The following is a 15,693-nucleotide window of genomic DNA, read 5'->3' as shown; positions in this document are numbered from 1 at the left end:
TATGGGGATTTGCTCTTGGAATTCACCCTGACTGCATGGAAAACAATACTTTACTCTGTGACTGGACACATATTAAACTCCATGGTAACAGCAGGTCATCGGGACAGATAGTGTCAAGACAATATATACTGTACAGCGTGGTGTAAAATGTTGGCACTATAAATACTAAATAACGATAATATAGCCCAACTAAACAGTGTCTTTGCTCCTGGTAGTTATCTCACATAAAATGGGTCTCTACTGTTAAAAAAAAAAAAAGTACAGTGACTGTATTACTGTGGAAACGGAACAACAGCTAGACGGCTGATTGGATTACAGTCTCAGTATTCTAAATCAAGCACTTCTGACTGCTGTCTGCCCTAACGTCCTGTCCTCCTGTCAGTAATCTTCTGCTACAATCAGCCACCTTCAGCGCATTACAATAGACCCCATTCACAGCACGGAAGTGCTGCAGATTAATTACCATTGGAGGGCAGCTCTGCAGAAGCACAGTCTGAGCTGTGCTATGTCTGATTGTGCTGCCTTCTCTCTGTGGAATGAGGAAGTAATGTCTGCGCATGTCTGCCATGGAGGGCAGCTTTGAGGCAGCGCAATCATACATTACACCGGAAGTGAAGCTAATGCTATGTTTACAAGCCGAGCACCATGATTGCAGTTACTGCTAAGAGAGTTTTGCCGAGGGGGTTTGCTGCTGCTTGGACACCCGGGGTCATTTTTAGGCAGGTGAGATGAACAATAAAGCTTTCCTTGTTCGTTATGTGTTTACTAGTGTTGCCAGTTGTCAGTACAGTCTGTGAATAAAGTGGTTTACTTCCCCTGTCTGTAACTGATAGGATCTGTGAAAACGGGCTTTGTGCAGCAATGCTGAGCTACAGAAATGAGGAACTGCTCACACTCTGTGTTTCTCTGCCCTCCTCCCTTTAGCTCAGTTTGTAGAGCTGCCAAACACAGGCTGGGGGCTGGAATGACTTGTCTTTGACCTGTCCAGATAGGAGTAGCTTGCTAGCAGGTAAGGATGGAAGCAAGTTGAATATCGCAGTCAAATCAGCTGCAGACCCATGTTACAAATGGTGATTTTTTTTATTTATTTTTTATTCTCCAACACCTTTCCACCTTTAGCGCTGGTGCATTAGTTACCAACAAAGGGTATCATTCATAAACAGGCTGTCGGTAGTGCGGGAAAACACCGTTCTTCTCCGCAACCGGTAATTAAGACTTCTGGGTGGCCATTCATAAAGAAGTCTGCCTGTTGCGGAAGAAGTGCGGAGGTTTTCTGGAGGAAGCTGGCGGCAGCGTGGCGGAAGACATGCGGAAACTTAAAAGCTGCCCGATTCCCTCCCTGCGCTGCTCTGTCTGATGCTGCTTGGGAGGTCCCTCCCATTCATTTATATGTATTCCGCCCGCCTATCGCTACTGTCGAGCAAGCGGTATTTTCCTTCCGGATACCGCTTGCTCTAATCTTTATGAATGGATGTGTTTGTTACTTTTTCTAGATTAATCTAGAAAAACTCCGCACAAGGCGGAAATGTATCGCTCTGTCAGCTTTTCATGCGGAAAGAGCCTTTATGAATGGGGCTTATGCTGAGTGGTCGGGAAAGTCACCGGTGTTAAGCATTTCCGCATGCGGAAATGCTTTATGAATGATACCCAAAGTGTTTTTTTTTTGGGGGGGGAGGGGAGGGGGGGGGGGGGGGGGGGGGGGGAGGGGGAGGGAGGGAGAGATTCACGTGCTCACTGTGTAGCACTAATGCTGTGGAGGGTGCATAATCTGTAATATTTCAGAGGTACACTGCCTCTTTCCCCCCCTCTACATTGACTGTTCCTAAAGAGCCGCCCGGGGACACAGCGGGAGCGACTGTCATATTCTCTGAGACTCGTGCGTGCGCTGTATGTGCGTGGACAACTAGAGTAATTGTTTGCATACAGAGCCACTCGGAATGGCACATGCGCAAGTCTCAGAGACTCAATAAGTGCCCCCCAGCAGTGCCTGTACAGACAGAACATAAGGGCCCTTTTACACTTAATGCATTGGTATGCGTTAGTGTGCATTAGTATGTGTTTTTCCATAGCAGTGCATTGTGAAAAAGATTTCAGTCAAACTGCGTATGGTGGGAACTAAGCCATAGAAAAATTACTTTGAGAATCAGTTTTCTTTCAGTTATAATTGAGAGCAACTGATTAAGTGTAAAAGGAACCTAAGGGCCTGTACACACTGAAAATCGCAAGCGTAGTGCGATGTAATAAAGAAAATCTCATGCATTATGTTTTTCATGCGTTTTTTTCTTAAACGCATCGCTTAAAAAGTGCAGCAGGCACTGCGATTGCGGTTTTCTAAAAACTCCGTGTACCAGTGTGTACAGGTCATCGCGATTTTCATGTCTTTTCAAAAGAGTTTGCGATCTTAAAACACAGCAGTGTGTACAGGCCCTAAAGATCCCCTCCACAGGCTTCCTTTACAGCAGCGGTGATGTCACCTATCAACATGACAATCTCCCGCTGTGTCCCCGAGCCGCTGACACAGTGCTCGTTCGGAATGGTCAGTGCAGGCAGGGGAAGAGGCAGTGTACCTTTGAAATATTACAAATTATGTACCCCTCCACAGTGTTAGTGCGTCCCACGATGCCGACACAAATGCAGGGACAGATTCAGAATAGAAAGTACGTTGTTATTTATTATGAGGAACAGTAAAAAAAACAAGTTTGCTGGTAACTTCTGCACATAATGCACCAGCACTAAAGGTATCTGTTGGAAAAATATATAATTTGTGACAGTGGTCCTTTAAGGTGGCTATTAACGATACAATTCTCCGGAGGATCAATCATTCAATTCGATCATAATATGTCGGAAATTATTGTTCGGGTCCACTGACAGAAGGTAAGCTGCTGTTCAAATTTGATCCGATTAATGGAATAGATCCGTTTTTCAAATCGATTCCGTCAGTCACATCGAAATGGATAGCAGTTTTCCGTCTGTTAGTGGGCCGATTGATATTACAATTTGATGATTGATTGTCCGTGGAATTGTATCGTTATTAAAAGTGTGTCATGTGGTGAGCTTAGGCAACAACAAGGAAGTACATTGGGGCAATCCATTTATTTTCCATGTAAAGTAGGTGATCTTATATCGATTGTGAACTGCCACCTTATTGATGTTAGCATGATTATGTTCCGGTTAACAAAAAAGAAACAGCGTTGCAGATTAAAATTTCGATCGATTTTAACACTTAACATTGATATTTCTTTTAAAACAAACTGCGCCAGCCACAATACATAAGTCACAGTGATGATGTCTATGCTTAGTTCAAAGTTTCGCTCAATACAATTGTGAAAAATTATTCGTTGTGATAAATAAATAAAAAGTCTTTATCCTGAGTGTTCGCTTATCACAAAGCCTCAATGTCAATAAGTATGTATAAGTGACAGCGCTCCTCTTCATAACCTATAGACAGAACATAGATAAAAATTGCACATAGTGCATTACTGCTTTTTCAGATCATAAACACACATGCCCCCAAAGCCGTGCAAAAGTGACAACGCTGTGCTCCACTCGTGATGAACGGCAACCCCCTCACACCAGCAGCTCACCAGATGGACACCACCTCAAATCCAGGTGGGTCTAGCGCAGAGCCTTAGAGCGGCCAACTTCAAATACCAGCCTCCACAATAGATGTATCCACAGTAGAAAACAGATCCTCTTTAATGAACAGTTCCACTTGTAAAATACATAAAAACATACATAGCGTAATACAGTTGAGATAATCAGCAACGTCTGCGCAGTGTCAGCGCACTCACGTGATTTAAGAAGTTATCAGGCATCTCGGGCCTCATAGCCCAACAGTATTCAGCTGCTTATGGCGGTGCCGGCGTCCCGATCCTCCGCTCCCCGTAGCTGCTAACTTGCTTGGTCTCAGCTGCAAGTTAGCAGCTACGGGGAGCGGAGGATCGGGACGCCGGCACCGCCATAAGCAGCTGAATACTGTTGGGCTATGAGGCCCGAGATGCCTGATAACTTCTTAAATCACGTGAGTGCGCTGACACTGCGCAGACGTTGCTGATTATCTCAACTGTATTACGCTATGTATGTTTTTATGTATTTTACAAGTGGAACTGTTCATTAAAGAGGATCTGTTTTCTACTGTGGATACATCTATTGTGGAGGCTGGTATTTGAAGTTGGCCGCTCTAAGGCTCTGCGCTAGACCCACCTGGATTTGAGGTGGTGTCCATCTGGTGAGCTGCTGGTGTGAGGGGGTTGCCGTTCATCACGAGTGGAGCACAGCGTTGTCACTTTTGCACGGCTTTGGGGGCATGTGTGTTTATGATCTGAAAAAGCAGTAATGCACTATGTGCAATTTTTATCTATGTTCTGTCTATAGGTTATGAAGAGGAGCGCTGTCACTTATACATACTTACTTAACATTGATAGAAAACTGTGAATTATTGATTGATCATAATCTTCAAGGCAGGGGTCACACTTGTTTAAATCACATGCCTTTTGCAGAAATACGGAATTGCATGCAAAAATGCTACTAATGCTTTCCTATGTCACCATTGCATCTTCATCTGCAATTCTGTGTAATGTTTAAAGAAGATACAACCTGTAGTACTTTTCCACTCCATGCATGTGATTCTTTATTGCAATTCAGGGACTACTGTAAAAAGAAGGTTGCATTTAATGGGATACTGAGCACCTTTTAAAAATAAAATTTGCAGTTACCTCTGGGCTTCCTCCAGCCCACCGGAAGCTGCGAGGTCCCCTGGCGTCGTCCTAGCTCCTCTCCTGGTCCCACAGGCGGCTCCTATAATCAGCGACTTTGGCCTGAAGTCGCCAGTACACATCCCCGCACATGCTACGCGTGATGACGCTGACTGGCATGAGAGTCCTACGCATGCGTGGTTCAGAGAACCGCGAACGCGCACCTACTGGCGACTTCAGGCCAAAGTTGCTGATTAACTGAGCCGCCTGCGGGACCAGGAGAGATGCCGGGGGACCTCGTGGGCTAGAGGAAGCCCCAGGTAAGTGCAAATTGTGTTTTTAAAAGGTGCTTAGTATCCCTTTAATCGCAGACAAATGCACATATCGTGTGTAAAAACCTGAGGAACGGTCTGTGGTTCCCGCAAATACAACTGTGATCCTTCTCTCAAACTTTTCAATTTGTGATTGATTGGACTTTTTTTCTTTCTCTAATCGGATGTCTAATTGAGCCCAAGAATTGTATCATGTATTGCTTATTTATGAAAAAAAAATGTTTACTAACAAGCATTAATTCTAATCTGTGTTTGTTACAGTGACTATCTTGGATGGAGCAAGGAAGGGTCTGCATATTTCCTGTCCTGGTGACACCCAGGACATGGCTGTGAGTTGAGCATCCTATTTCCCCACTTAGCAGTACATACTGTTTAGTTTTGTTTGTTTTTTCCTCCCCTTCACCAGGGATTGGTCATTTATTTTCTCAATGTTTCTCAAAGCAATGTTTCTCAAGTCTGTCTTTAAAGAGGCACTGTAGTGACATATAGTAGAATGCAGTACATTATTCAGGATACCCACTCTTACAATAATTTTCCTGGTTTCAGCATCAAAACTTCCTATTTCTGTATATCGCTGTATATTGGTATTTAGCCCTGCCCTCCCAGTGGTGCGTAGCCTAGACTGATTACATATGTGGAATTCTCACCCCAGAGCATTCTGGGAGACCAGGTATATTTTCTATTGGCTTCAGAAGAACTCTCAGTACACAAGCATTCTGAATAGATCACCTGACAGGATTGCAAATGTTGCCACCTGTGATACATTTCAGAATGTAAATCGGGGCGAGGAAATGTTTAACAATGGGCAATCACTGACTAAATACTTTCTAAATTAATGTTGTAAAAAATAAATTGTATTCATTACTTTATTTTCACTACGGTCCTTCTTTAAGTTCTAAACGTATAGCCTCATTCGTCTCCAAATGGCGTAATTAACGTCTCAGGGCCTATATTTATCTATTTGTGTGAATGTCCATTAAACATACTCCATTGGTGATGCTTCTTTCATACAGGAGCTGCAGCCTCCTGGCTGCTGGCCAAGAGTGCCAAGACTGTGTTTATACCACCACGTGTGTCAGTCCTTTACACGCGGTGCTGTTACCCAGCGGAGGGACATGTTGCTTTTGGCTGCGGCTGTGCTCAAATGTCACTTCATGGAGAGGGGGGGCACTTCATTGCCAGTACCAAGCGCATGGCCAGTGCATGGTAGTGTCTGCCAGGAGGTGAATTCATCGTCTTCACCCTCCCGGGGGGAAAGGGGCCTGAGACTTTAGGACTAGTTTAAAGTGGAATTGCAATCTGGCATAGCCTACAAAAAAACCTATCGCCATATATTTATCCTATTAGCTTTTGTCCAAAAGTCATGTTAGCTGTTTAAAAATCACAAGCCTCCCCCCCCCCCCCTCCCTGTACCACTCAGCTGCTATTGGTGTTCAAAGTACAACTTCTTTAAGTAGATTTTCATTAAGAAATAGTGTCTCCCGAAAAGATATCCCAATGTGACTAATTTTTTAGAGAGTAAATTTTGACAATAATTCAATTTTTAAGTAGAACTTCACTATATCACCCTTGCTGCTCTATTTAAAAGGGACAGTTTGCTAAACTGAGCAGGCAGGTACCCAATGGCCGGGCCTGGTACTTACTTTACTAGAAAATGTAAAAAACTTTGAAGGCTGAGATTTCACAACACAGTCATGTGGGTATTAAAGCATTGTAACTTACAACAAGCATGTAGCAAAGTATGAAAGGAATCAAGGAATAGTAGTCTTATAGGGTATTGAAAAATGTAGGGCTCCCAGTTTGTCATGCGTGTGCTACAGTAATATATAATATAAACTGGAAATTCAGCTCACAGCAGTGCTCTGGGTGTTGGGGTGCGTACACATATACAATTTTGATTGGCCAAGTCTACCACTTCCATGTAGTATAACACCTTTACAATCTGTACATAGTATTCAAAATCTGTTGTCTCTGATGCTACATGGTGGTGTTAAAATAGTGTCAGTGATTGGCCAGTTAAAATTGGATGCGTGTATGCGCCCTTATAGTGGGATAATCTTCCTAACAGGCATGTAGTGTAATGCAGACAGAGGTTCTTGCCAAAATGGTAAACTTACTGTAACTAATATATCTTTCTTTTTTTTCTTGTACAATGAAATTTTCTCTCTATAACCGCTTCTAAAGCACTGAAACCCTTCTGTTTAACAGGCCAGTTCCTTACCACTTTACTCCTTTCCTAAAGAAGTAAAGATCGTAGAAGTTGGTCCCAGGGATGGACTGCAAAATGAAAAGGTACGGTAAGCGTTTAGTTACGACAGCATTGTCTCTGCTCTTATGATTATAATGTAACATTTTATACGTGTAATATCAATATTATTGTTCGTGTTTTTTATTAAAAAATCACTGTTTGTTTAACCTATTTTGGTTCCTGGACGTAGAAACTACGTCCAGGAACCATGCGCGCTACCGCGAGATCCCGCGGCCGATCGCGCGCGTGCACGCGCACTCCCGGCCGCGGATTCGGTAGCCACGGAATCAATGTATCAGGCTATGGTGCCCAATCACTGATTCCTCTCCCCCGCTGAAAAAGCGACCGCTTCTCTCGGAAGCTGTGCTTTTTCTGGCCGTTTCCTCCCCTCTGCGTCACTCTAAGCGTGTGTTACGCTTAGAGTGACGTCATGTAAACAAACTCGTGGCCGCCATCTTGTAGCCAAAAAGTAAAACTACAACTAAAAGTAAAAAAAAAATTAAAACAGCACACAATTACATTATAAAACTATAGTTTACATCCCACCCTCCCAAAAATACCCAAATAAAATGTTTAATATAAAAAAAAAAAATTACAATAAAAAAAAACAAAACATGTAAATATTTACCTAAGGGTCTAAACTTTTTAAATATCGATGTAAAGATGAAATATTTCTATATTTTTTTATTTTAAACTTGTAAATAGTGATAGATGCAAAACGGAAAAAATGCACCTTTATTTCCAAATAAAATATTGTCGCCATACATTGTGATAGGGACATAATTTTAACGGTGTAATAACCGGGACATATGGGCAAATACAATACGTGAGTTTTAATTATGGAGGCATGTATTATTTTAAAACTATAATGGCTGAAAACTGAGAAATAATGAATTTTTCCGTTTTTTTCTTATTCTTCCTGTTAAAATGCCTTTACAGTAAAGTGGCTCTTAGCAAAATGTATCCCCCAAAGAAAGCCTAATTGGTGGCGGAAAAAACAAGATGTAGATCAGTTCATTGTGATAAAGTTATATGAATGAATGGGAGGTGAACATTTCTCAAGTGAAAACGACGGAACGCGAATGGGTTAAATAACTTCCCTCCCTCCCCACATCCAGCCAATTACGGCGATCGGCTGTAATAGGCTTTTGCCTATGAGAGCCGATCGCTCTCTTGTCCCAAGGGTGACAGCCGTGTCACATGGCTGTCCCCAGTACATCGATGCAGCCGATCGCAGCGCTGTACATAGAAATAGACGGCGATTACGCCGTCTAACAGTCTCCCGAGCGGCAATAGCTGCACAGAGACTGAAGGCGGGGTGGAGCTCCGCCCCCCCCAAGCAGGAGATGCACGCGCAATCTCCTGCATTAGCTGGCCCCAGGACTTTACGCCAATCGGTGTTAGGCGTGACGCGGTCGGCAAGAGGTTAAGCAGACTTGTACTGAGGTGTTATGAAAGCTGCCTTTTGTTTAATTGAACTCATTCTAATAATAGAACATATTCATGGCAGTGAATCAGTACAAGAATCTAGTAAGGACTTAGTCACTGACTGAGAGTGGATGTGCAAACGGATGTTCTGACTCCACTCATTATGATACCTAAGTCATCTGGCATTTTTTCTGAATGAGGTCAATAATTACAGCTTTAATAGCTAAGCAGGAAATAATGGCATACAGGAGTGGTAATACAGGATATGACTTTATTGCCTGTTGAATTGGGCACTGGGTGATGTGGACAGTGAAAATATTGGTAAGATCATTTTAATGTAATGTAATTTACCCCTATTCTAACACTAACTGCTCCTCCTAGTGCCTAAAAGTAACCTGCTTCCAATGCCGCCCACTGACCACTATCGTGTAGCCAAACTTTGAACAACAATTGATTTAGTGGCAGGGGTGAGTAAGCTTCTTTCAGGATTCTTAATAGTCTAAATAAGATTGGCTATGGCACGGCGCTAGTGTTAGTTTTAGGTAGATGGGAGATAAGTATAAGGCGTAGGTTGGGGGGTTAGTGTTAGGTCTAGGTAGAGGAGGATTAATGTTTAGCATAGCTGGGGGGGAAAGTAATGTGAGAGAGAGCTTAGGTAAAATCAGCAATAGTCTATCGTCAGTACTTGTACATTGCATCCCATGCCATAATTATCCGGGCACCTTTTTTACGGGTACGAATTTAATAGTCCCCTAGTAATAACTACATCTGTGTGTTGCATGTGTATTTTGTCCAAATTCAGGCATATTGGAGTTCCTAGAAAAGGACTTATATGATGGATATGTGCAGACTGTGACTAATGGGGTTTTTTTTATGAATGATAAGTAGCCAGGAGGATTTTGTCTCTTCAAGGGAACCAAACCAGGAATGAGGTTTAGCTTCTTTAATGATTTGGGACAGTTAATGTGGCATATTTAAGGCATCAATACATTACTCAATTTGTGGCATTGATATCTGACAGATTTGATCATTATGATCAAATTGGGCAGAAATTGATGCCGCAACATGGCTGCCTTATCCTTCGTTTTGGTTGCTTTCCAGCCAAAACAATTGATTTGGTATGCTGAGATGATCTTGCTAGAAGGGGTTCGGTCAGTTGCACGGCGATGACAGCGTTCAATATTCCGACAATCGATGGACCCCTTGCCAGGCTCCTACTCGCATGTGATGTGTCATGCTCTCCTGGGCCCATTGTGGTTGTGGAAGCAGCTCACGTAGCCGCCGTGCACCTCCTCTTCTTTGCCGGAGGGGGCGTCTGTATCCAGTGATCCTGTCTCATGCACTGACGTCACGACGATTAGGTTTTCCCTGACTCTAGAGGGACACGCAACAGATATGTGAGCTGCTTCCACACTCACCATGGGTCGGGGGAGCGGATATATTACACATTTATATTGGGGCGGGGGGGTGGCGGCCCAGCAGGCGGAGGCTTTGGTGCTATGTAGATTTCATGCTGAATTTTAGTGGAAATCGGTGTTCATTGTATGGGCAGGTAATAGATCCCTTTCCTTATCAGAGAGGGGTCTTTCAGGTGGCTGATCTGGTGGTCGTGGACTACTAGTATATGGCCACCTTTATTTTCCTGGTAACTTCTTTTATCAATGACCTTTGGGGCAGAGAAGATACTTTCTATACCTCTAGTCTAACCAGCTTGATAAACAGTTTCTGGCACTCTGGCTTCATTTCCATGAATATTTCTGATAAAAGGCCCTTCTAATCTTCTATTTCAGTGGTGTCCTCTACATCTAATCTGTGATCAATCTTTGTATCCTTGACAGGCAGTTGTACCGACAGACGTTAAAATTCAACTCATTAATATGCTTTCTGACTCTGGGTTGAAGGTAATTGAAGCAACAAGCTTTGTATCTCCAAAATGGGTTCCTCAGGTAATGTACTTTAATTTGTGTGGTAGAATAGAAGTCATGTAGCCAACATGTCTTATAAAAGCATTTCGTAGGTCTCCCAAATTGCCGTATGCATACAAAAAGCATGTGTGTTTTATTTCCAGTTTTAATTAAGAATTTAGTGGGTCAACTTAAACTCAGGTCATGCTATTTTCTGAAATAAAGTGTAGCCTAAAATGCTCAGCTTTTTCCTCCCCAATGTGAAGAGGTGCAGGGAAGCATCCTGGCATCCTGGGAGAGGGTGTGGTTACCTGGCATCATGAGTCGCTGTCTCTCTTCTCCCATCTGTCTTCATCTGTGGCTCCTGTGTGTGCAGTACGCTCATCTCCTCTCAGCTCTCATGTAAAGTCACATGATGGCCAACAGGAGACGGGTGAGGAGAGCCACATGGAGATAGAATGTCAAGGGAGAGAAAATTCAGGTAACTATACTCTCTCCCATTATAAACCCGTGCACAGCTGTGCATGAAGGCAACAGCTTAAAGGACAACTGATGCGAGAGCGGTATGGAGGCTACCATATTTATTTCCTTTTAAATAATACCGGTTGCCTGACAGTACTGCTGATCTATTTGACTACATTTGCTGCATGCTTGTTTGGGGTCAGTGGCTAAGAGGCAGAGGATTTTCTTTGCTCAGGAATCATTATAGCTGAGTCATTATAGCAGAGCCAGAAGGGGGTAGGCTTGGGCTTGAAAAGACATCAGAGAAGATGGACTCTGCTATAATGATTCCTGAGCAAAGCCAGACTGAATGCTCAGTGGGGGATTTTATCAGGGCTGAAACAAGCAGGCTGAGCAGTGAAGGATGAAGCAGAGAGCAGGGTAGATGTTTTCTCCAATGTTCCCACTGATATATATGGTAAAATACATGAGGGTGCTTCGTCTCTGGTTCACTTTAAGCAGTGTGGGAACAGTATTTGCAAAGACTCAGCAATATATGAAACCTACCACATAAGCAAATCAAGGTAGACATGACATATGGAAAAAAAACGAAATATAAAATACTGTTAAAAAAAGCTAAGCCGCAAATGAGCCAGCCATAGTATAGTCTAGAGATGAGCCAAAATAAAAGTGTGCGCTGCCCAAAGAGAATATTATTATTATTATTTATTGTATTTATAAAGCGCCAACATATTACGCAGCGCTGGACAATAAATATATACAATGATACAAGGATGACATACATAGGGTTATACACATAGAACAAAGTTATACATACAAATTGTACAAAATACATGATCATGCAATATGGGCTGGTTAGGTAGGCCCAGTAATACAAGTACAGGCTGTCATAGGACAGGAGCACATGATCCTGTAGATTACACTAGGGAGTGGAGGACCCTGCCAGAGGCTTACAATCTAAAGGGAGGGGTGGAAACACTAGGGGGGGCTGTTAAATATTCCTTAGAGAGTTACTGTGTGGTAGGAGGTGGGTAGGCCATCATAAAGAGGTGGGTTTTGAGGGCTTGCTTGAATGTGTTGAAAGAGGGAGCAAGTCTGATGGGTGGTGGAAGGGCATTCCAGAGGGTGGGGGCAGCTCTTGAGAAATCCTGCAGGCGGGCATGGGAGTGTGAAATGCGCGGGGTGGTGAGGCGAAGGTCGTTGGAGGAACGGAGGGGGCGACCTGGTGTATACTTGTGAACAAGCTGCCGTTTGCAAGCTGCCGTTTGCAAGAAAGACCACTTAGCATAAAAGAAGAGAACCAAGACGAGGCATAGTGAACACCAAACTGAAAGTGCTGATATACCTTTTGGGCACATGTATGAATTTAGCAATACAAAGTACAGAGCACTGAGAACAGCCACATGGAGCTATGTGCATCTGAGCCCGGTGGCATGCGATGCTGAAAGACCAAACTAAAAAGAAGGTGCCCACATGGGACTTATGGAAGATGTTGGGCTATACCAATGTTGATTCTGCAGTGCAGTAGGGAGATTTTTTTTTTCCAGAATTAGTAGTATTGTTTATAATTTATATATCGCCAACATCTTCCGTAACATTGTGTATACAGTAGAAAGCAAATATTAAGTAGCATAGAAACATAAGAAGTTCAAATGTATGTAAAATCAGGACACCCAGCAACACAAGTACAAATACATACCTACTGTAGTTGTTGTGTGGTTTGAGGCATCCCCAATATAGATACACGTTCATATGACCACTTCTAGCAGAATAAAAAACGCTAGAAGAAGTTCCCTGCCCTTGCAAGCTTACAGGCTGCTGCGTTTTATGCCCCCTGTGACAGAATGAGCTGTCCTGCAGGTCCATCCACGTCCTTTGAATAGCAAGAAAAATATATATTCATTATAAATATTATTAACAAATGTATATTTTTGCCATAGTGCCTTTTTTAAGTAGTGTACTTTTAACAACCAGGAGCACATTTCAGGCTGCGAGTACAGTTGATGGTTTTGGTTTAATTGACTACTAATACACTGCTCTGCATTTCATTGTGTGTGCAACCAAAATACAGACAATGCTAAACTAATTTATCCCCATGGAGTTTGCTGTGCAGCATGCCAGAGAAAAAGGTCACCGTTTTGCATTTTGGTGTGTTGCTAATGCCTTTAAAGCAATCCTGTATAAAAAAAACAAAAACAAAAAAACTAGCTCAATAAATTAAATGCATGCACAGATAAGAGTAATTACAGATAAGAGTAATTATAAGAACCTGTCTGCTATCCGTTTTTTGTTTGTGCTTTGTAGATATTCTAATTCATGTGTTCAGTCTCTTATGTTGGAAGTGGAATGTTTTGGCTATGTGCCCTGCATTTGTCATCCTCTGTATGTGATATATGTGTACTGCTGGTTCCTCTGAAATGTTTAACCTACTTCCAACTGTCAATTTATAGCACTGATTTGCAAATGAAACCAGGAATGACTGTTGCTAACAAGCAAATATTTTTTCCCACACATAAGGCTCTGGAGCAAAAAAAAAAAAAAAAAAAAAAAAAAAAAAGAACTCCTCTAGGTTTATTATTAGATGACTACCAATCCTGTCACCAATAGCACATGACTAGAGATGGGCACAGTTGGCTAATGAGAGCAGCTTACTGATGCAGATAAAGCAGGCACTATTAAACTCCCTCCATACACAACACAAGACAGAACTTTTATATTGTGCTTTTCTGCTGCAGCCACTAGGGCCTGCTAAGTAGGCAGTATCAGTGTTAGGCCTCTTGCACACTGCAAGCGATTCCGATTCAGATTCCGCTTTTTAATCAGTTTTTACATCCGATTCAGATTCAGATTTGCAGTTTGCTCCCTGCACGAGATGTAAAAACTGATTAAAAAGCGGAATCGGAATCGGAATCACTTGCAGTGTGCAAGAGGCCTTAGGGAGTCTCCTTACTGAACAGGAATAGCTGAGATTTGATCCCAGGTCACCTGTGTCAGATGCAGAGCCCTTAACCAACACACTATCTAGCCACTGACACATAATAAATAAGACAATATTAGATTAAGTAAAAAAGACAACTGAAGCCATAAAGGGAGCAATCCTAACATGGCTATATGTATAAGATTTATACAGTATTCCTTTACTGCATATGAATGGGAGGCAGGGTCACATTAAGATCTGCGATGGCAGAATGGGATGAGCAATGCTTTCATAGCGTCATCTGTCAGTGTGTTACCAGGCAACCCATGGATTGCACATTGTATAATGTGAATGTGTTTTTAATAAAGTAGAATGATTAATCTTATGTTGTACAACTTGTTCAGAATTCTTTATGGTGATTATATTATACTTTTAAATTAAGCATTTATGCTGGTTTACAGGTGGTGTTGAAAGGGAGCTTTTCACTGCCTCAAAATAACTGTTTTAGCATGTTGCCATTGCTTCCCATCCTGCTCAGTGTTTTGTACTGTTGCAGATCATATGCCACGTCTTTTGTCTGCAGTAATCTTCAGTTGATACAGTAAAACCCCCTTTAGTAGACTTCAGATTACTATATTAGAAGTTTTCTATATCAGAATTGGTCATACATTGTATATTCATACAGGCCTATGGTATGACCGAATCAAAGTTTTACAATAGCAAGACTCTATTGGATGCTTTTTGTGTGTATTGGTATATGTGTAGGTTTGTGTACAAATGTATTGCTTTTGTATATGCTAAAGGTAAGCAAGTTGCAGACGTGAGGTGGTTGTCGGATGTGCTAAGCATGTTCCAACGACTATCATTACTGGGGACTATATGCATGTTCTGCTTGGCCATGCAGTGATTTTATTTGGGCACTGAGTGTGTGGTATTGTTTTTGTTCAAGGTTTCAGCTTTTTCCTTCATTATTCACCTTACCCTAACCCCACCCATGTAATAGAAATCTCTTCCTGATGCCTACCATGAACTACTCTAAGTTGATAAAAGCCCCCTTCCTAAAACCAGAATTAAACATATACATCAAACTCCAACCAATAAAACTAATATCCACCTATTGTATCGCCTTACTCTCGGCCTCCTTGTCTGAGCCTAATTTTTTATTGGCTTGGTTTCAGCGCCCAGTACATCCCTTCTCCAATGCTGGTGTCCAATTTACTGGCCCACAGCTGTAATCTTCTGCACAGTCCAAGCAGAGGGTATAGTGCAGGGGTATCCCATGCGGAAAGGGGGTAGAGGGGAGAGGCGCAGTAGCATTTTGCTAGTATATTCATTTGTTTGCTAAATGCTTGAGTAGGGCTGGTCAGGGGGCAGATGAGACCAGTATAAATACATGGCTGTTCCTGGGTCTGGCCAGACTATTGGATGATTATCTAATATGTGTAGCCAAATGTTCCATATGGTTACTGTTCACAGTTTAGGATAAAATATAATTTGTATATTTTTCTGTCTGTATAGATGGCAGATCATGTGACTGTCATGCAAGGAATAAAGAAGTTCCCCAACATCAAGTATCCTGTTTTGACTCCAAATCTCACAGGATTCCAGGCTGCAGTAAGTTCTGTATACTATATCATAGATGCCACCTGCTGTGATAATGGAAGTGGCATATCTGTGACTGCCCCTGTTACCAGTTCTAATAATTTCT

The 15,693-nt window shown here is 42.3% G+C and overlaps 1 protein-coding gene across 3 annotated transcripts in view; it reads left to right on the top strand.

The window, feature by feature from the left end:
- The first annotated feature begins 558 nt into the window (after positions 1-558).
- Positions 559-15,693, top strand: part of HMGCL (3-hydroxy-3-methylglutaryl-CoA lyase) — a 29,534-nt gene continuing 14,399 nt past the window's right edge. The window contains exons 1-5 of one of the 3 annotated variants that reach the window (XM_068275854.1): positions 634-723; positions 5,288-5,355; positions 7,235-7,318; positions 10,541-10,648; positions 15,504-15,599. In XM_068275854.1, the coding sequence (XP_068131955.1) occupies positions 5,350-5,355; positions 7,235-7,318; positions 10,541-10,648; positions 15,504-15,599 (294 nt within the window). In that variant the 5' untranslated portion in view covers positions 634-723; positions 5,288-5,349. Of the gene's footprint in view, positions 724-857; positions 1,010-5,287; positions 5,356-7,234; positions 7,319-10,540; positions 10,649-15,503; positions 15,600-15,693 lie in introns of those variants that run through there. The other 2 variants (XM_068275855.1, XM_068275853.1) reach the window with 2 other exon arrangements.

This window comes from Hyperolius riggenbachi, chromosome 3 (assembly GCF_040937935.1).
Source record: "Hyperolius riggenbachi isolate aHypRig1 chromosome 3, aHypRig1.pri, whole genome shotgun sequence".
Taxonomy (NCBI): Eukaryota; Metazoa; Chordata; class Amphibia; order Anura; family Hyperoliidae; genus Hyperolius; species Hyperolius riggenbachi.
This window is presented reverse-complemented; position numbering and strand designations above follow the sequence as displayed.